General features: G+C 43.0%; 1 protein-coding gene across 1 annotated transcript; it reads right to left on the minus strand.

Annotated features, from left to right (window-relative positions):
- On the minus strand, positions 1-19,984 carry LOC139783410 (uncharacterized). The gene is made up of 7 exons (XM_071722563.1): positions 17,490-19,984; positions 16,930-17,160; positions 9,214-9,327; positions 8,920-9,006; positions 2,016-2,216; positions 1,695-1,880; positions 1-1,587 (listed from the first exon to the last, which is right to left on the minus strand). The coding sequence occupies exons 1-7, from the start codon at positions 17,791-17,793 to the stop codon at positions 860-862; spliced, it is 1,851 nt and encodes a 616-aa protein (XP_071578664.1). The 5' UTR covers positions 17,794-19,984; the 3' UTR covers positions 1-859.
- Positions 19,985-22,605: the final 2,621 nt, after the last annotated feature.

The following is a 22,605-nucleotide window of genomic DNA, read 5'->3' on the forward strand; positions in this document are numbered from 1 at the left end:
CAGGATTTGAAATTTTTAATATAGTGATATTTACAACGTAGGCTGCTCGTAATTTCGCTTGTACCAGAAAACCCCCTAAATGTCATCTGCCACACGAGTATTTTCTTTTCTGAAATCGACAATATTTCATAGAAGTAAAATAAATACGATCACGGAAAAACATATATTCTAATTTAAGAAATTCGTTCTTCAGGATTAAGATACACATGTATGCACGCCGCGCGCGCTTCAATAGCATATTCGTGTAGTCGATAAGACATTCAGAAAGTTGAAGTATTCTTAATTGGAATGACAAGAGGGTAGTGTGCTTAACGTTTACTGGAAACATTAACTTATATAATAATCGGACGTCATTGTATATATGTACATACTATATGCGAACGTAAACCCTGTTAGTCCTCGAGTCCATGACAGTTCTTAGACGATACCGCAACGGGCACACGAATAGATAAATAACTTCGACAAAAAAGTTCGTCCGAAAGTTCTGATAATTAATTTTCAAGCAGACGATTACCGCATTACGCGCGAGATGTTCGAGCACCCAACGGGTATGTTCCGTTTATCTCTCGACAACTTGACGATGATGATATATCGCTTAGCATTGCTAAACTACTCTACAACATCGTGCAAGTTCCACTTTTGGGATTAGTCTCAGATTATCGACGGGATTAATCAATATTCGTTGATTTCTCAACGAAAAAAAGTTTTTTCTGAAAAAAACACATGATAAAATTTGCCTAGATCATATTAAATTCATTCTGACTTGTTCGACAATCAAATTCTTCGTCTTGATTATCGAATTCGTTAAAATCATCGCGCTTGAAGAATTCTCGCAGAACAAATATACTGACTTTAATTCTTAATAAGGTCTCCACACCTGTCTAGGCTTAGGACTTCTTTCTCTTCGTGATCTAATGGGTTCTCTTTCGACATCTATCCCATCCTCCTTTCTTCGCGTCGTCAGATCCTGACCGACATTTTCCTTATCTTGACCCTTTTTCGTGCTAAGATCGACCGTACCTTCTAAACGAATTTTTACAGTGAGGTCACCGCGACGGGCGATCTGATCCTGATCGATTTGGAGGTCCGAGTCGTTTAAATTTTCTATGCTCTGCCGTAGGTGGATCGATGCTTCTTGGAAGGTGGCGTCTGTGGACGCGGCATCCTCCAGGTCGCTTCTGATCGGCGAAATTCTCGGGGAATCTTGTTCGGGTATAGATTCGTCGCTTCTAACGCGGTCTCTATTCAAATCTTGATCGTTCTTATCGTCCACTTCGATACTATCGTCAGGACTATCCAGTCCGGATCGACGTAAAGCGCCTTGATCGTCTCCTCTCCGTTCTTCGTCTTTCGTGCTGCTCTCGGGACTGTCGCTGCTGCTTCTGAGTTTCCTGAGTTCCTCCAATCGGGCCTGATCCGGCCTCTGCAATCGCTGTTGAGCCATTCTCAAGGCCAGAGCGTGCCATTCCGGCTCCAGGATGTACTGTTGCGTGTGATACAGGGGATTGTAGAGCCAAGAGGACTGTGGTAACAATGGCGCGAATATCGATCCGAAGATGGATCCCGTAGCACCCAGCAGATGAAGACCTGTGTTATAAACAAGATATTAGCTTCTTTGGGTCATGAAGACTATATGAAGGATCGGATCTTTAAGCAGATCTCGTGTTTGTGTGTGTGTGTGTGTATGTCTTTACCTTGAAAGTGCGAATGATGTCCAGACGGACTGGATGTCGTAGTAGTAGTGGTCGACTCGGCGGGAGGCGTCGGTGCCGTCACAGAAGCTGTCGTCAGCAAGCCCGGTCCGGGGTTCCCGGGTGACGTTGTCGGCGTTACTTCCCTCACCGACACACTGATAGGACCCAAGTCATTCCTCGAAGATTCTTATAGACATATGAAATTACACGCCTATTAATCGCCTGAGAAAATGCCGTGTTACTCAAATAAAGTGTTCTCTTGTTCGAATTAAACTTTCTCTGAAATTCTTATTCTTCATAACGAGAATTTTGTATCTTTACCGGCGTTAGGTCCAGGCAGCCTCGGGGATCTCTGTTCGATGGCATGATGGAAGGGGTTGAAGGCCGATGCACCAACCGGCTGTGGATGTGTGTGTGGGTGATGACCGGGAGGCGGTGGAAGACAGTGCGGTGGTAGAGATCCTCGGGGTAACCCACCCCATCCCTGGCCCGCGCCTTGCTCCAGACCCAGGTGTTGCAATCCTGTGCAATCAAAGAAATGCAGATTACACGTTTCCAAGGATTCTATTTGTTCAGCGTCTCCGCTGTCATCACGCCACGCCGCGGTGACCTCCATATCGTTTATAAATATTTGCAATGAAAGACACATATACTTTATGTGTAATTTATATACGTCTACACATTAAAATAATCTCAAGATGTTTAGATATCTTAATAATTATTTATATGAAAAATTAAATTATATATATATAATAGAATACGATTTTTCAGAACTGAGTAACGCAATGCAGACGACAGCATCTGAAAGTGACTGATACGATCGTTTTGTGACAAGACGTAACATATTTCTGGGCATCACGGTGGCGTTGTATAATTTTTGGCAGGTAAACGGTGATCGACTGACAGTTGGAGTCGTAGAAACGCATCCCTTTGACGTAGAGGCGGTTTTGACGTGGATGGACAGTTAAATTTATCCAACAGAGAATGCAGAGACGATCGATCACCTTTTTTTCGATAATAGCCAATATCGCGCGGCCGCACAAGCATGTGTTTGAATGCAATTAAATTTATGACATCAAAAAGTTCGTTCAAGGGTGATCGGTTGGACAAACCAACTGACATAAGTCGCATCACTGCTCTTACTGCGTATTTATTTATAAAACAATAACTTGATTTTCATCATGTTTTTACAAGCAAAACGTATTTGTTTCACAAAGATTACCTGGATTATCGAAAGATTATGAAAAGAAAATTCCATTTCTTTTGATTTACATAATGAGTAAGTAACGCGTAACGTGATTGATTTTCGGCACGTCGCGGTGCAAGAAGAACGGTGCAAGAAGTAAGCACCGTGATCATCAACGTGGTATCGGTTTTTCGAAAGACCTTGATCAATAACAGATTATGCCGTCATCTGTGCGGGGCAGTTTAAAAATTCCGTGAAGGCTGCCGCGAAGCCACCGTGCGCGACGGGGGTAGGAGTTCCGGCGGGGTGGCAAACAGGGGAAATTTGCTTCAACGGAGCGGGGAGAATTGTCCGGTCACTGGCACGAGGGCGTGACCATAAAGACGCGCAGATCGCCCCATTGGTTGCTCGTACGCTCCCACCAGTCGCGCTGCGACGGGTGGTGGGATGTGAAAAAGCTCGGTAGGGGTCGAAGGGGTGATTTTTAAGCTCTCTTTAAGCCGCGCGCGCTCGCCAGGGAGGACACCGCTATCTCGCGTTCTACCACACCGGCGTGGCACACTGAACGGACTAGCCGTGTGAGAGCTCGTAGCCCTCCTGCTTTATGAGGGGGATTAAGAAAACGATAAGAGACGCGCGAAAGCACCGCTGCCACCGAGCTTACGGAGGCCAACGGACGGCTTCTGTTGGCAGGTGCATGAATAAGAACCGCTTCGGTAAGCTCTCCAGACACGCGGATTCTTATTAGATGACGGAAGCATTGTGCGAACATTGTTCGATAACTGACAATCAGTTTCTCGTTTGTTAATCAAGTTTAGATTGTCACCTTAAAAATAATCTTTCATCAGTATCATCGATAAAGTTTGAATAAAGGTTGGATTATTGACTACATCGCAATGGTGAAACATTTGTGTGACAAAATTACACAAGGAGACATGATTTAATAATTGTAACAATTATGATGGGCTTTCTATAATTACTAAGATATAATATAAATTTTTTTCGAAAAAAATTTTTGATATTTAAAGGATATTTAGCAAATTTTCTCTTTCTCTCTCTCTCTCTCTTTCTCTTTACCGAAAACAGCTTTGTCAATTTCGCATGAAGTAAAAACATTCGACACGACATGCATCCTTTTTAGAACGGGTGTAACATATTTTCAATTTAATAAACCTCGAAAATGCCGTGCACCCTCTTTCGACGGAACTCGCGTGCCGGGTTGGGTTCGGCTGGCGGGCGATAATTCCGAAAACAAATGAAGACTAATGAGGGGTGGGACCCGGCGAGATCTGGGAAAGAGTGAGAGGAGCGAGGGAGACAGAGCGCGGGAGACGCGAGGCTGAAAGGGTTCAAGGAGCCGCTGCTACCCTTTAAGGGGTGAGAAATGTTAAGCTTAAACGTTACGGCCCTAGGGTTAGTTGCCTTTGCGTGTGCCTTCCATCGGGGGCTTTAAGGGATGATGTATTATCGAGCAGCGTGCTCAAAATGTGCTACGTACTTTGGTCGCGCCGTTCCCGAGATGCGGTAATGTGACGTCACGTGTAATATGAGCTTTTAAGCGTAGCTTTATATACGTTTCGCCGCCGAGCCACCCGCGGGGTGAATTAAATTTGGTCACGTCGATTACAGAACTCGTTGGCGCGACACGATTTCAAATTTTGACTACACTTTTCACTCGCTCACTAAATTACTATTATAATATCGTTTCTTCGAACCTAAAAATAAATCGCGTAGATTATATCTTATAAACGGATCGTATCTTATAAACTGTCTTGAATGTTCGACGTCTTAACTTTTACGCGTGGGTTTGCAGGGATGAAACTTAAGAAATGTTTTAGAGACATTGATTTGAAAATTGTCACGCAGCTTGTGAACGAAGGAGGGGGAAGTCCTTCAAGTTCTTCGCCTTAAACCTCCTTGATCTCACCACTCTGAGATACATAATAAATTAATTCGCGTATTTTCCTGTCTGTCTTATCTATTCAAATCTATGCAAAACAGGCGTTAAAAACGCCCTTCTTGCTGCTAAGGCGTTAACCCTTGCGGAGCTCGATCTCCTCCCCTTTCCACAACCTCTTCGTTTCCTCTCTGTTACTCTCTCCGACTCGTTCGTCGTTCCTCTTTCCACACCGTGTTCTATCCTCTAGCTACTGCTGGTTGGATGTCTTTGCACACCCACCCTTTGCGCCCGTTCTCATTATCGCGTCGCAGCAACCCCTAAAATGCCACCCTGGAAAGGTCCCTGGCACCGATCTAAGCTCTACGAGGAGATATTTCGAGAAAGGACGAGAAAATTGCTATCTCTCTCTCTCCCTTCTACTCTATCTTTATCCTGCTGTCGCGAGATTTTCTCTTTGAAGTTGAGAAAGAGTGCAAAAATGATGGATCTTTTAAGAAATTGGCAATTCTCAGTGGTGCATAAATTTTCATTCTTATCATTTATTATGTTCCATGATTATATAAATAATTTTAATTTTAATGTTGATTTATTATCATTAATTGTGTAATAATTGATTCAATGGGTGCGCTAAAAAATTATACATATAATTTTATTAAGTTCCTGTTTTACAATTGATCGTGTAAAATAAACAGATTAATTTTATCAACACATATAGCACTTCTTTCATTTAGTAATTAAAACTTTGCTAAATATACGTAAGTTTCTTATAACCATTATTAACAAAGCGTTTAAAAAAGTAAGTATTAAGTTTAATAGCTGCGCGTATCAGCCTGTGTGGATGTGATCCCATGACATCACATAAATGTAGAATAGTGTTGAAGAGAAATCGGATTGAGATAGATCGATTTCGAGGATATATCGCGAGACGCTATCGGGTTTCTATCTCTTAGGCTCGGTGGATTTTCAACGATAGGAAAGGAGATGAGAGATGAGACTGAGGCTAGAGAGAGCGTCATTAGTTACCGTCGCTTCCAGAGAAAGGTCCCGGTAGCCGGACCTGATTAAAAGACGGAACACCCCGAGACGCCCTTGCAAGACGCACTGAGGGGGTGAAATGTGACGCGAATTTAAAGGATCCGCAGTGATTCGACACGGGGGTGGACAGGAACAACCCTTAAAAAGGTTCCCTTTAAGGACCGCACGCCCGAAGGGTTGCCGCCGCGTACGGTTTTCCGTATACGTGAAAGAGCCCTTTAAACGCGTCGCATCGTAAATCAGGTACGATGGTACCCAAGTTTGGAAGAGGAATATAATCTGACGATCGTAGCAGACCACGATAGAACTTGTCGCGATTAGGCCAATCTAGCAGTCAATAAGATTTACGATATTTTCACATTTAGAGTTCTAGCAGTAATATTATAAGAATAACGATATATATGCATAAAATAAGTCTCAGTAATATAGTATATAGAATAAAATTTCTACACTTATCATAATTGTTGGCCGCAAATTATATGTTCGATAAGAAGAGAGATCCGCTTTAAAGAAAGTCGCGAATTTACTGCAAAACGATCCAGAAACGAAGCGACAGTTTTAAACTGAGCGTTCCTAACAATCTCCCCCAAATGAGGTAAAGGCCACCTTATTGAAACAGGGGTCGCGATTTTTCCGGTTCTCTCCTCAACTCCTCTACCACCCTGCCTCTCCCTCGTAGGCGGTTAATTGACACGGGAGAGCGGAAAGAGGGAGGGCAGATTGGGGCTGCACGAGCTGTTCTTGTTAACTCGAATCTTGGCACCTCGCGATTTTTCATCCCCTTAGCCAGACTGACAAAGACGACGGGCTCGGCCTCCCGGGACGCGCGCGATCGGGGTGTTTTCGTTCGTGGACAATCTCAGCGACGATCTACCGTGTGGTATCTGTCGCCGGATACATTAATTTTCCCTGAGCTTGCTAGTGATCGCTCCTGAATGTATTGTGAAGCTCTTAAATATTATTGTAGCAGAAAAGCCGGAAATAGTTTACCTTTCACAGCTTTTTGGAACATTACAAGATTTTTGCGATTTAGAATTCTAATTTTAATACTTCACGCATCTATTATAATTAATGCAAGTGATTTTTAGTAAAAATAAGAAAAATATTATATGGACTATTGAAGAAAATGTTTTTGTAATAAAAATTGTAAATGTTGCTTTTCTAAGCGAGACAAAGATACTTGTGCAATATAAAATTAATTACATCGTAAAAGTGAGTAACATGTCATTTCGATATATTGAGATTGATGAAAAAGACGAAATTGAAAGCGATATCGGAGATCGAAAGGAAGAAAAGACGCATAGCCCGTCCGTCGGACCTCGGCGTTCTCACGAAGCCCTTGGGGAGATCATAAAATTCGTCCCTGCTGTCGAGGTAGGCCCAAACGAAATTTAATAACATCCCCCTAGTTACACCTCAATGGGCACCTTAACAACCCTGCACGGCCAGCCACTCGTCTCACACCCTCGATAGTGCTCTTCCCTTTCTCCTTATCAACCCTCCTGGCGCAGATATCTAATAAACCACCTCTTGAACACCCTTACCTAGTCAGCGATACCCAGCGGCTGGGCGGCTTTGAAAGTTCGAAAGGTGCTCGACTGACCGACCCTCTGCTGGACTGGATGGAGGCGCAACCTGTGAGCCGACCGGCGAACCCCGAGCGAAAGGGTTGAAAAAACTCGCGAGCACATCACTCGAAATAAACCGATCGATATTCGTTGAGTGCCGTTTGCACCCTAGCCGAAACAATGTAGGTGACCCAATTGTGCGAATACAATTAATCCGATGACGTGCTAAAACCGTACGTCAATAATTTGCATTATATCTCTAACGAATTGATATACTTTAATATTGACAAAGAACTCTGACATTCCAACGAAGTTGAGCTTGTGAAAATTTTCATAACGTAATTTTTTTTTCTTTTTTCATCCTATTAGTAGTTCCTGGGATTTATTTTAAAAATGTTGCATGATTTTTCTGATTATTTAGTCCGAGTGCCAATGATTTGTTGAGAAATCATGTTAGAACAATCCGTGGATCGAATCGCGATGGCAAGAGACGCAAAGAGAAGAAAAGTTAAAGCTCCGGCGTACTACCGGGCGCGGTAGTGGCTGATTCTTGATTGAGCAGACCGGGGTTGCGGGGTCGGACGGGAGTAGCAGCGAGAAATCGACGGCAGGACTGCCATCCCGTAGTACGCCTCGGGGATAGGAGGGAGCGAAGCTCCGTTAAGCCGCTTATCATGCCGAAACAATACACTGTCGGTGCACCAGTATCAGTACCCGACCCTCACTGCTCCGGGCTAGTCCCATCAAAATTTGGAGCTTCGAACGAGTTTCAATGGAATTCGTGCCACCCGACTGTCCTGTCGAACCGGCCGGATACCTGAAAACTTTTTCGAAAACGTTGGCGACGGTGAAATCGTTTAAACCATCATTTATATTACAGCGAACGCATTATCGGCCCTCCGAGAAAAAGACTGATTGAGTACACACTAAAAACAATCCGCAGCAATATTTCGTTATTTATTTATTTAATGAAATCTTTTATAAAAGAAAAAAATTTTTACGAATAGTACTGCAAATATAAAAATTGTTATGTTAAAAGTAAAAAAGAAAAAAAATGCTTCAACTTGATCGTTTAAGTTGGTGAGGTATTTTACCGCGCCGTAAGCCACTCGATGGCAAAGTTAAGGGAGCTAAAGTTTATTCGTGACTTCTCCGTAAGCGGGGACCGAGCGGCTTCCTCGAAACGAAAAGGCAGAGTTCGCGCCCGGGGCTTAATCAGAGTCTTCTTCACTTAGAGGCCGGTGGCAAAACTCAATTTTGAGTCGGTGCCTGCCGACGCTCAATTTTGACACCCTTCGCAGCCACGAAGCTAGCGCGCGAGAAGAGGGCGTCGACCCTGGCCCGCCGAAGTTGCCGCAGTTGCTCTCCTCTCGGGAGGAGCACGGCACGGGGTTGTAAACTTAGTTATCTATCGACGGGGAGACGTGCCGAGAGGCTGAAGGTGAGCCTCATTGGAACCAGGTATCCGCGCAAATTCGTCGCGACGAAGATGATGGAGGCCGCGCGTGTGTCTTTGATTAGAGAGTACCGACTTACCCGACAGTTTGAATCCCAACGGGTCCTGTGGGTGTCCGAAGGGGAATGGACGAGGTCCGAAGTGAAAGGGATGAAAGGCCTGGTGTCCTACAACGTGGGATGAATTCATGAATTGTCGTCGTGCAATTCGATGATAAATCGCGACAGTGCGCGATCGTGCATCTTTCCCGTCGAATAATATTCGTCGGTTTGTCTCGTTAATTAAGATTCTTAATTAACTTTTTCCACACATATATAGACATAGCTCGACTTTAGGAAAAAGTTATTATCCTCGGTAGATAACGTTGTACTCACTTGTCTTCGATCGCGGTTCCCTTGGACCGTCTACGGTTACCTTGATCGCCTTTGACAAGGTGGCTACTTGCGGCGGCGATGTCTGCAGCATGATCGTCAAGGTGAAGCTTTTCCCTGAAACAAAAATCAACACAGAGATGTTGGGAGAAAGAATGAGATGAGAAAGAATTATCCCCTGGCGGTAAAACGAGAGACGAGTTTTTCCCAATGGGACGATGTAGCATATCGTGCTTTGGCTCCGTTGCCAGATCAAAAACCATAAAGACACGGTTGATTCCGCGCTCCTTGGTTTTCGTAGACTCTATTATTCATATCCAATTCGCCGACCACGAAAAGAAATATTCTCAGGACGCACAATCTCATGAATTGCATTCGCTTTCGCGATTTATGTTCTGCATTGTTTAACGTTTAACCAAATGCTCTATCTACATTTGCATGTCGAAGTGAAACGAATGTATTTTACAAGCGTTTACGTAATGATGACCGTCACTTTATGTATTTATCGAATTAATACACGAACGGTTTGGCTGGCAGCGATCGCGATTGATTGGATTGAAATTTCTTGGCAGATTTAATCCGTTGCTATCGCGAAGGATATGTGCTCGACGGCATGCACGAGCAAAACGGCAATGCGCGCGCGGTGCGCTCGCTGGAAACAAAACATAAATGTGCCGGAAGTAAGGGGTGAACGAGTGACGCCAGTGCGTCGATGTTTGTTCCCGTATAGGCTGGAATATGTTAATGTTGCCGGCGCTAAACGCGACCCCCTAAAATACGCAGTCTCCCGTCACGCGCGATTTCGTTGTTTTATCTTTCAACAACATTCGGTAGTTCGATAGATGAGATATCCTCCCCTTCGAAATTTTGAGACGATAATTTGCCCGATCTTGAAATATTGCTTTCAACAACATATATTTACAATACTGTAATAATTGTACTGTCTTGTGAACTTTATATTGTTATTTTTATTATTTCAATAGTTTTTAAGTATAAGCATATTTGTATTTTATTTATTTATTTTTTCAACGATATACTTTCTCATGATTATATATTTCATCGGTTACATTGAAGTTACGATACATTGAAGTACAGATTCTGATTTTTATAATTTCAATATCTCGTATGGGTGTGTTAATATGTTTTTCGCACGTTAGCGTTTTTCGTTCTCCAAGTCCGTCGATGACCTGGAACAATATTGGCAAACGCGCAGATGAAGCGCGACTCGTAACTGGCCGGGCCGTTTACTAAATTTCGATGTTTTCGGCACAAATATTTCAATCGATGACGCGCGCGTCGCATGGAATTCGTCACGCGTTCGACGCATCGAACTCGGTCCCGGTAATCGCGCGTACGCGAAATAAAACACGGGGGCGGCCAGCCATCTCGTCGCGTCGCATCGCGTCGTATTGCAATACCAAACGAAGAAAATAGCAGCGACGAAATATATGCAGAACAAAGCGGGGCATTTACGCGCTTTTCCGCGCTCCGCGACAATAAAGTTATACAGCTTATAATGGCGTCGCCAAGTGCGGCCGGTATGTACACGCGCGTGGTCGGGTAGTTTTATTTTATGGTGGCGCGGCTGGCCCCCGGTAAACGACCGCGTTTTTACGGTGAACCACGACATTTAACCGGCTTACCGCCCGTCGCTGGGCGAAATACCGGACTTAAACTTCGCCAAGGGAGCCGTGCCATTTCCAGCGCGTTCCCTTTTGCGTCGCGCGGTGATTGGCCGCTATTTTCGCGCTAATGTTGTTTCACGATGTCTATCCAGCCAGACATCCAAAGTTTTATCAAGGACTGATTTTCACGTATTCTGTTTCATATCAAGATATTAGGTGATCTCGATCTTATATTTCTTTCGTTTCTCCTAAAAAATCAGTTTTCTAAGTAATAAGTGATTTGTCATACGTATTTAAATACTACACATCTTCAATGTGAAAACGATGTATCGAAACTCACGTGTCTCACGATGGGTGTGAAAGATTTCGTTGGAGAGATTTCGTGGCTGAGAGTTAACGAGACCGAAGTTTATTGCCAACGTGGTGTCAGGCGCGAGAGGGCGACGGCAATGTGATGGCAGGGGTGATGGCAGGCATTTTGAGGGTGTTTATGAGGCATTATGTGTAACTCGCTGGAAGAACGATCTACCCTTCGGGGTCTACAACACTCTCCCCTCTTCCCCTCTTCCCCGACTTATCTACGTCTAGCGAGATTCTAATTCATCGGTTGTACACGAATGATTCATGGTGGTCAATTGCACGTGAAAATGGCTTTCTCAGTCTTAGAAATTTTGCAATAATCCGATTGCAACAAAATTGATTCTGATTTACCACGCGATTTATGAGATTGGAAAACATTGGTGCAAAACTTTTTTGGCCGCTTTCTTGCTTTAAGCGCTTCTTTATGTACCGAGGATTTTACTCATTCTAGCATCCTTTGTACTCGCAAACAAGTTTGAAAAAATTACTAATCCACACGCATCGTACGTCACTTTTATCCAACAAAATATTGCCTGGTCGCAGACGCGATTGAGAGGATCCATAAAGATTATGATGTCCGAGTGGGATGTAGAATTTTTCGTCATACTGGACTTTTTCGAAAGATTACTGAAGGGCTCGCTATTTTTACGCGGCAATATCCTGTATTAGCATTTCTTAAATCTAGAGTTTAAAATTTACTATCTAGAGTTGAAAGGAAAAATGCGGGTATGCAATTCTTGCATAAGGCGATTGATTGTAACTGGGATGCGTCCAGTTTTAAGTTTTTGCAAGAACGCAAAATGTTCTCAGATATCCTTCGGATGAGTTCAAACGAATCGGCTGAGAAATTAATTCGGGCAAAGTTGGCTCGCGTTTACTTACACGACAAGAATTGTGCTAGAAGACACGAGAATATGCTGGCGTTTACCCTAAGTTTACTCAGAGATCATGCAGTGTTAAAAACTCCCCATGTTTGCCGGTGAAGCGAGTGCGAGTGTGAGGGTTGCTCGGATCGTTATTTCGGAGTGTTTGTCGTGTTTTAAGATTCTGACGTTTTGACTACCCGAATCATGGTAAACGAGGCTGAGCGTGTGCCGCCGTGACATGTTTGAAAGGAAATTCTTTTTTATCTTTATTTCACACGCGCATTCGTTCAAAGTAAAAATTGGTTATTATAAATTTGATTATAAATACTAATAATTTGTATTTTTATCAAATTTTTGACGGTACGGCGTTATTGTTGAAAATAGATCATTGATTACAAGAAGAAAGCGTCATCGCATAAATATGTTTGGCGATTGTTCCGCGATGATTTCGCCGGAATCTTGCAGCAGAATAAATTTCTGTCAGGATCAATTCCCACTGGCAATAATCGCAACGTCGAGCATAACGACTTTTAGATGCGACGGCGCGACCGGGCGAGCGGTCATTGAAGCGTTTGCAAAAGCCTGCCTTGCTGTTGGCGCGACGGAATGAGGAGCGAAAAATATCGAGAAAATAAAGTAGGGAAACGTGGAATTAATATATGTGAAAGAAACGGATATGTACGTACGTATGCGACTCATACTACAGACCAGAGCGGAAAATAATGTTTAATCGGTAGAAAATCTCGGCGCAGTCATCCGCCATAGGACCGTGCGTTCCTCGACTCCCCTCGCGCCCTTGCAGTCCCTTCCGCGATCCCTTACTTGACCGAGGGATGGATTTTTTAATTTTTAATTGGCAAAAAACGTCGCCGCGAGATGGTCGCTGGCGAGATTTGCCAACCGCTCTCACAGATTTAAAACTGGCGTATTCGGATTCTTGAAAACGCTAAAATATCTTCTGACGTTGGAAGTTACAGTCTTTCTTTAGGGAATTGTTTGTCGTTGTCACCGGAAATTAATTTTCGTATTTCAAAATTAGATTTATTTTGAAACGTTGACGTCTGTTAAAGCTTCAAGTGAATCTATTAGAAAACTGAATGAAACCATAATTGTTTCACATCAATTATTATTTTTAAAAAAAAGACGCTTTTATTCGTTATTCAGCAGACTTTTTAAGGTGAAAGTTACTAATGAAGTGCCTGTGGCTTCGTTATAATTCGGGAGATTAGTAAATCGAGGGGAACTTTTTAGTGGATTGGACACGCTTCAAAGCAAAGTATTGCCGATGCAGGGGCAAATGATTGCAACAGCTGTTCGGTCGACCGAACAGAGATCCGCTATTTTAAAAGGTCGATGAAAACGAACGTCGACCCTTTTCAACGACGACGGACCTTTACGACTTATTAAATCATTTTCGTCTCGTACGAAACTCTTCACGGCAGCTTCCACGAATAGCTTCTCGCAGTTCCGTTATCATGAAAGAATTTTGTGCTGTTTTACATAAAATAATAATTATTTGTTTATAGTTTTAATCAACTGAGAACATATTATTTTGTTTGACAAGAAATATCGCTGCACGTAGTAAAATCTTGGCAATTTAGAAGCACTCTATAGTGTGATAATAATGATCAAAGGTTCGATATTCGAACCACGCGTTTTTCTTTCGACTCATAAAGGAGATATCGAAGATTCGGATCTGCATTCGTGACAGCGGCAGACTCGGGCTCGTATGTTGCAACGCTTGCCATGCGGTGGCGAATCTAAAACGAGTCCTCCTTCCACGAGAAGGGAGAAAAAGAGAGAAAAAGAGAGAACGGAGAACGGAGAGCGGAGGCGGCTCTACGGGCGAGACGGGGATCCATTGCGCCAGGACATCGGTCAGGATCTGGCTGTCGATAGTCGGAGCTTTCCCTCGGATTCTCGCGCTCTCTTCCTGCCTATACCTCGGCCGGACCGTCATAAAACACAGGTAACTCCGGTATTTATGCCCGTCGTTTTTACGCCCGTCGCCACCCTCTCCCGTCGCGCCGCACCGCGCCGCGCCGTGCCGTGCTCTCCGCTCATCCGCGCCCCAACACCAATGCATCGCAGAGAAACACGTATATATATAGCCGCGTCTCCGTACGGCCCGTGACTCCTAGCAGTCGGAGGTTGACGCTAATCCCTGTCGGGAGCGAAAGGGGTGGCCGAGTGATATACGCCCCTGCGCCGGTATGATAATATTCCGCCGTCACCCCCGTAACCCCTGACCGTAGTCGTTACACTCGCTAGCCGCACACATCGCACTAGAAGAGGTCCCTCTTTTGGGTCAGCGCGTAAGACCGAATGAAAGCGATTATAGTCGATTAAAAAGGGTCGGAGCGAATCGGCGAGTCAGGAAAAAACTTGTCGGCTTGACACCGTCCAAGTTTTTCTCACATTCGACTTTATCCGTGTTTATCCGTAACAAAAATGACGATTTCTCCGGAAACAATCAACTAGCATCTGCGAGATAAACTGGACAAATTGTATTTCGTCCAAAAACATGACGATATGCTAAATTCATCATCATCCGTTATTTTTATATAGAAAATTATTTTTATGCAGAATTATGTATTTAGAAATATTTCCAAGATTCCAAGAGCTCTGTTCCGTACAAATTAAGAGTTAAAAAAATTTATACTTTATTAAACTAATCTGCTGTTCGGCGAATATGACTGGCAATTTTGCACCGACACAAGAACTACGCAAGCAGATAAGCTCTACTCTTCGTTTTCTTCGTACGCGGATTTCGGCCGCCACCCCATCAACGTCGTCACGCATTTCGACCACGATCAATTCTCTACGTCCGCATTCGCAATATTAAATTGGCCTGACAAAGCCCGCGGGCGAGCATGAGACAAATATTTGCAGCCGAAAAAGTCGGTAGTGCGCGAGCACGGGATGCGTGCAAAACAACGAAGGCAAAAAAGCGAGTGGAACGCGTGAGGAATCTGTATATAAAATGCATCCGGGGCTCCTCGTCTCGTTGTGGTATTATGCAGCGCGATATGCGCGACGTGACTCGTTAACAAACATCATAAATTTTTGATTTATTTAACAGGATCTGTTTGCCCTTTCTTTTGAAGATAATAACACGTTTCACCTCTTCTATAGTTGGTCTTTACACAGCGCGCTTAATTTTCTTCCCTTTTTTTCAAATATTCTTTTCTTTCATTGCATTTGTCGCGCGCGCGCGCGCGCATAATTTCCAACTGGTATATTTGAAACATATTGCGATGGACAGGATTCAAATTTATCTCAACACGGAAATTTGCTGGCGTCAGATATGCGGAAAGAAAAATCCAGCGGCGAGATTGTGATACGCGCGTGGAACGATCTTGCATCACTTTCATATAGGGAATCTAGAGGCAAATCGTTGCATACCGGCGGTAGTTAGGGGCTGCCCGTAATACAGTAATGAGGGCTTACTGCCATGGAAACCAAAGCCGCTTACAGCCAACCACTCTACCTCCATCTATCCCCCTCGCACTCAGTCCTTCTCGCTCGCGCTTCGCCATCCCATCCCACAATTTCCTATATATCCGCGATATCTTCATTCGCGAGTCCCGCTAAAAAATCCTCGAAACCGTTTCCCGGTCTCCATTGTTCTATAACGAGTATCTTGGATCTCTCCATTTTTGGAGTGGAAAAGGCCAATGTGGAATGGGACCAACGGTATCCTAACACGCCGCTGTGCCGTTTGGATGACGCTTCAAATTGATATCGCTCGTAAATAGGTTGATATGCAGACAAAAATACGACAACAAATAATAATAATTTATCATTCTGCACCCCAAACGAATCGTCGAAGTAAGTCAATGGGAGGGAGGAGAGTGCCGTTTAGGGTCTACCGTCGGACAAAAGTAGTGCGGAACCCACCGATATTGCAAACCCCGCAATTTCCTTTTCCAATTTGCCATAAACAAGTCGACCACCCCCTCGTTAACCGGGTACGCCCGTGACTGCTCTCTCGAAAGTTCGACGTCGTCGGGAAAAGATGAGAAAAGGGAGAGCGACGGGAGAAGGCGGACGAAAAGAACGGTGGTGCAACTCGGTCGAATTAAAGGAATTAAAGGACGCCTCGTTATTCGTATCTTCCGATTCTCTACCTCGACTCCTATACGTGGAAAAAGGAGAGACGAGGGAGAGAAAAAAAGGATGTTGGAAAGTTTGCTCCTTTCCTGCTGCGATCTAGGTTCTCTCGTGCCGCTTCTTCCCCCCTCTCCCTACTTCAGCTCCTCTTCAAGGAGCGAACGTTTGCATTAACCGTCCGTAATGGCTGCGATTATTAGGGAGCATTATTCAGAGACCTCGGACCCCAATTTTTTCTCCCCTCGTCGCCCTACGTTCCGCTTTCTCGGACGAAAGAAACGTTGAATTATTGAAACGCGGAGCCGGGAATTAAAAAATCTCCGCGTGCGCTCTCTTACCCTGGCATGGCATGGAGTGGGTGGCAGTCGTGAGGAGATACCGGGTCACGATATTTGTCGCGTGAATTAAAAATGAGGATGGAACGAGGGGCCAGGTGGTAGCCCGTGCTTGGCTTTCGACACGGGAAAAACGAGGCCATCAGTCGGGGCACCACCTTAATGTAGCGAGGTCTGAATGATTTAAGATAGGAAGAGAAGGTGAACCAGCAGAAAACTGATCAAGTTTTCGACGTCAATCAGTGAGAGTTATTTTTATAAAGCAAATATACAAAGATATCAAGAATGAGAAAAGAGAAAATATATTCTTCAGTGTTTTATCATATTAATATTTAAAGCGTAATTATATAGATTAAGGTAAGGATTACTTTAAAATAATTGTTATATAAGGAAATGTAGGTTGTACGGTGTAGGACTTACCTCTACCACTTCGACCGACGAACCTAAGATCATTGAATTTGGCGACCTGGTTCTTCATTAGAGCAGTAGAATTTCGTAGTTCCGCGCAACAATTCTCATCGTTTCCAGCCCGAACGCTCACGAGGGTACCATCTCCGACCTCGCCGAGGGCTACTACTTTGAAGGCTACCGGCAAAGTCTTGTTCGATCTCCAATGTGACGGCAATACCGTGCACACCACATGTGGGGAACCTTATATTAACATAAAAAAAAAAACGCTATATTCTTTATCTACATTAACAAATTTGTTTTCATTAAGTCTATTAATCAATCATATAGTACCATCGGATTTATATCTCATATATTAGAAGATTATTTACCGAAACTTAAGATTATTAAAAAAAAAATAAAACGTTTCTATATAGTTTTCTGAAGAAGTTAAAATTACATTTCTACTACATTTTTTTTTTACTTTGTATACTATGATTATGATAAAAATATGATAACGAATAGTAAATAATTGTGTATAGTAAAATTTCTTTTATATATTATATAAATGTTGTTTTTAAATATAATTTTACCTGTGCGAACAAGTTCGCCAGGATGCTCGGCGAGAAGTCCATCCAATGTCCTCTCGGCAAGCAAATCGGCGGTGAGAGCATAATCGGGGAGATGATTTCCGCCGGCCGAACCTTGAGGAGGAACCTCGTTGACCAAGTGCATTCTTCTCCTCGAGGACGAAGCCCGGGTCCTCCGTATTCTGGGCCCGCCGATTTGACTCACTGTTTGATGTGCCTGATGACTGCCGCGTACTGATCTAGGATCAGGATAGTCTAGACCGGGAGGCCGTTCCTCGGGTCGAACATCTCGCGAAGGATTCGTCATGAGAACGATATCATTGATTCTCTTGATCGAGATGTCACCTTTCCCTGCAAGCTTTCCGAATGATTTCGGCTGCTCAATTGTTTACGTCTTGTCTTTCCCGAATTCTAGATGAAGTATCTGTACACGTGATCCCCGTGAGAAGATCGATCCTTGTAATCAATTTCGATATGATGCTTGGTCCTTTGATGATACGTCTGCGTTTGTGATATACTTTATTATGTAAGTAGTTACAATACCTTATTCCACAAACTGAAGTTTTGTCATTAGAATTGATTGTTATATTCGACATGCGCGATCAGTCGATATATCGAGTCCACTCGATAACAGTCTAAGAATCTTACAAGCACAAATTGGTCTCACCAATGGCGAGGAACACATTACGAATGTACACCGATATCTTCTTCCGGCGAGAATTGGATTTGTTTTCTTCGGAATAGAGAGGCACGCGCGACTTTTCGGCGGCTTTCTCGGGCTTTCCCTCGCGGGCCTTAGGTTTCTTTGATCCTTATTTCATTATCCTGCTGCGGGGCGAAGGCAAGGGCATCCGTTTGCAAATTCTTCTTCGTCTCGATTGCCAACTCGCGGAGAAAATTCGTTTTATTGGAATCGTCGGCAATCTCGACGACCCTTGTTTTCCACGTATTCTCGATTCTTTGATCGAGTCCTCAGCCTGCCGTCTTCTTATCGAAGACGAAGGAGCACTCGCGACTGTTTGAAACACTTAAATCTGATCATCGAATCGAAAGTCCAGTTTCGGAAACAGACTTAGAGAGATGGCTTTCTTACCGCGCGCTTAAAACACTGTTTCGCACAGGTGATCCTTATCATTGATGGCATCATGCTCACACACTTTCTTTTTTTTCTGTATTTTCACTAAAATTGCATTAGGATATATATCAGAAAGCTTTTCAAATCAAACCATATGTTTCCGTACGTGGCGCTCACCGCGCCAAGTTTCACCGAACTTTGGCGAGGACCGCGCACGTCACGTGTATCTCTCTCGTCGATCGAAGTCTTGATCAATCACGAAAATGTATTACCTGTACATATCAAATAACGATTAAAAATTCGCGAACACTGACGTTGGAATTTCAACTTGCAATCGAGGCGATGATCACAATCCGCGCAGTATATCTTTATTCGCGCACATCAACACCGATCCGAAATTTTTCTGCTTCAAGGATCGCAGATGTCTATCCCAAATGTCCTTCGCCGTCAGAATCGGTCGCCGTCGCGGCGATGGTGATTCTTCACCTGGCCGTTGCTTCGGCGGGTGGCAGGGCAGCTTCTACTCGGAGGAAGTAGGATAGGGTGTTTAACTCGCGCGGTCTCGTTTCGGTTCGGCGGTGGAAGATGGCGGCTTCTGCGGTGGAGCCGCGCGGTGTGGTTGCGGTGTATTTTTGAGGCTGCCGCCCCCAGCCACCACCGAGACCACCCTGGGTAACCCTCCTCGCCCCCTCTTTTCGTCGCCCCCGCAGCCCGCCGCGCGTCTCTTCCACGCCGCCGCCACCGCCGCCTGCCCCCACGGTACCCGGCTGGTGGGGGGTTGGTTTTTCCAAGCGGTGGGGAAAAATCTCGCTACCTCTCTCTCTGGAACTTGGGCTCTCTTTTTCTCTCTTTGTCCCGTCACTGCTGCGCGCACAACCTCCCGCAGGACTGCCGCCGCGTTCCTGACGATACTGCCGCCGATGACGACTCGCGGACTACTCAAACCTCGCGCTGTCTTCCGGACTCCGTCGTCGTTGCACCGGACGACGGGGGACCCGTGGGATGTTCAGGGGGAGATGATTTTCCGGAGATGAATCTCGGCACCGCGTATCACCGCGCCGCATGATTGCGGTGCGAGATTGACACTCTAGTCGATGATTTTAACTATACACAGTCGTGAGACATTTTACGTGAAGCACGGATAGACAACGTCTTGGAGGATATAGATCCAAACACGGTGCACGATAGCACACACTACGTAACAAATTATTTCGCTTTGCCATTCAACAACAATAACATTCGAGAAAAATATTTTTTTCGCACGTACGTTATATGTGAAACATATCACGAATTTTTTATTGTGATAATTTTACTTATTGTTAGTATTTATGAAGCGTTGTAATTACACTTTAAACATCATGATGTTTCACTTTTAGTGTCACTATTTAAACTTTTTAAATTATTCACAAATTAGATCCGATCACTTATTCATACATGATGATTAATAAATTAATTAATAAAATTTGTACCTAATATTAATATTGTATTAATATTCGCGAAGAAAGAAATTTAACTTTTTTTTCTTTTTAATCTACTTTAGTAGAGTGATTTGATTATGCAGCTGTAGCAGATATCAAATAAAAACAATTAATTAACTTTGTGCAGTATTTGAAGATCCATTTGTCAGAAGTAAACAATATTTTTGATGGTTCTTTCGCGCGATCGCTTGTCTGTCGGTCGGCTTTTTGCCCTTCTCGGTTGATTTCTTCCTGCTTCCGTCGTTCAGCGATCACCCCGCGCGAGACTGCGAAACGACACTGGGAAGAAAGGGAAAACAAAGACTGCAGAAAGGCCCCTTGTGTAGTTGCGTTTAGCACCGAGGAATACGGGGGTTGTGCGACGCTTGGGGGTTCTCGGAGAGTGTGGGCCAGGAACGGAGTCGAAGACGAACGCCGCCAGTCAGGGTGAGAGAAAGAGAGGGACATGTTGTAACACACAAGTAGTCATTCCCAGACCAGATTCAGCAGACCAAATAAAGAAAAATATGGCATAAATTATGGTAAGACATATCACAAAAATTTTGTACGCAACATGACATGATGTGACTCGTTATAGCAAAGATATAAACACAATACAAACATTGCATTTACGAAAATTTTAATAATGTGAATTTTTTTTACATTCGTGTTCTTTCTACGTTATTATTAATTTTATGACAAAGATCATACGTTTAATTTCATCAATCATTGATCTTATATCATGAAAGCAATTTTGTCATATTATAAGAGGCGGCCGACGGAATTTGAAGGATGGATTGTAGATTACTGAATAAAACGGAACGCGACGCGCGAATTGTAACACGTCACTCTTTCGAGAGACAACACGAGACTATCGATCATAACGTATCTGTACCGAGCCGAGAACCCCTAAACGAGACGAGCCCCCTATATAATCCTGCGCCCCTACGAGGAACAATGCAACGCCTCCGCGTCCCTAAATGCAGACCTTCCGAGATGCATTTCGTCATGCGTAGGTTCTTTCACTGTGCAATGATGTCCCCTTTCAATTACATCCGCTAGTATTCCGGACCTTGGTGTATGTATTTTACAAAAGATATAACATTGAGAGAAGAGCATTGTAACTTATTTATTATAGTTTAATAGACATGTTTCAAAGGACAAAATTTAAAATAAATTTCAATGTTGCGAATGTTGCATTTTTGTATAAATTTTACTTTGAAATAAAAGAGAGATGTTAGAAAAAGATGAGAAATATAGTTTTACCCTTCGAGAATGTCAAAAAATGTTTCGGAATTGCGTGACATTTTTAAATTTTTGTCTCGTAGGAGAAACGAGTTAGGGTGAGAATGTAGTGAGAGAGAATGCGATTGGTATGCCAAGAAAACTCTAGGGCAATTTAACCGTTGGCAGACAAATAGTGTCAAAAGATCGAACATAACGTGCGATATCAAGTATTGTAGATTTGATATATAATCTGAAAATCGTTATATAAAAAAAAGAATTTATATTTAATCATGCGCGCGATATTAAATTATTTTTAATAAATATGACTTTTTGCTGATTATTTAAAAGAAAGAACAATTAAAAATATATTATTTTATATCTTTGATATCCTCGATGATAGCAAAATTTTTATAAACTATCATGTCTTTATACAAAAAAATACGTATGATATTATATTTATTTTATTTTATATGCGCTTAAAATCTAATAGTCTTCCAATATCTGTTGACGAGCATTGTAATCATACGATGTGAATAGCAACAAAATAAAAACTCAATAACTTCACTACCACGCGCAGCCAAAACGATTGGTTTCTGTTTGCGTTTCGGCTATTTTTTTCGCCGATGTCCTTTCGACGGTAACGATATTCTATAACCCGCATACGACACGGTTCACATAATCGGTGAATCGATGAATGCACGACGATTATCGACGCACTTTTCCGTTCAAATTAATTGGACCAATTATCGATGCCGAACAATTATCTGCTGGCGACCAATTAGATCGACAGGATTTGTCGATGACGTGTTGCCTAGCAAGGAATAATTGGAGCTTATACATTGTTGAAAAAAAAGAACCAGTAAAAAGTTACGTTAATAGATAATCGGTTTAATCAAAATTTGCAAGATGATTTCGATAAATAATCGTGAATTAAAAAATATATTAATGCCTTGGAGAACATTTTAAGCGTGTTATTTTAACAATAGTTAAAAACTTATATTTGACATATTTTATAAAATTACCTTCATTTTTAGTGTAAATTTTTTTACAAAAAATTATAAAAAATTGTGAAAAATATAAATTGCGATAAATTGACATCGTTGACTTAAAAAGTATATAAAGTATTGAAACATTTTTTTCACGCACACAAAATTTCTCTTTTTTTTTTATTTAAATAAACTATTATATTCCCACAACACCCTGATGTTTAATCACAGTCACTGGTGGGTTCGCTCGTGAAAAACTATGTCTCTAACGTGAGTTCGGTTACTTCTTGGCGATTATCCGCTTGTACGACACAATATGCACCTGTTTACCGGCCCGAAAAAATTGTTTGTTGGTCACAATCTTTCTCGTTGCC

This window comes from Temnothorax nylanderi, unplaced genomic scaffold, assembly GCF_030848795.1.
Source record: "Temnothorax nylanderi isolate EJ_2023f unplaced genomic scaffold, tnyl_v1.0 TNYL_tig0008_pilon, whole genome shotgun sequence".
Lineage (NCBI taxonomy): Eukaryota > Metazoa > Arthropoda > Insecta > Hymenoptera > Formicidae > Temnothorax > Temnothorax nylanderi.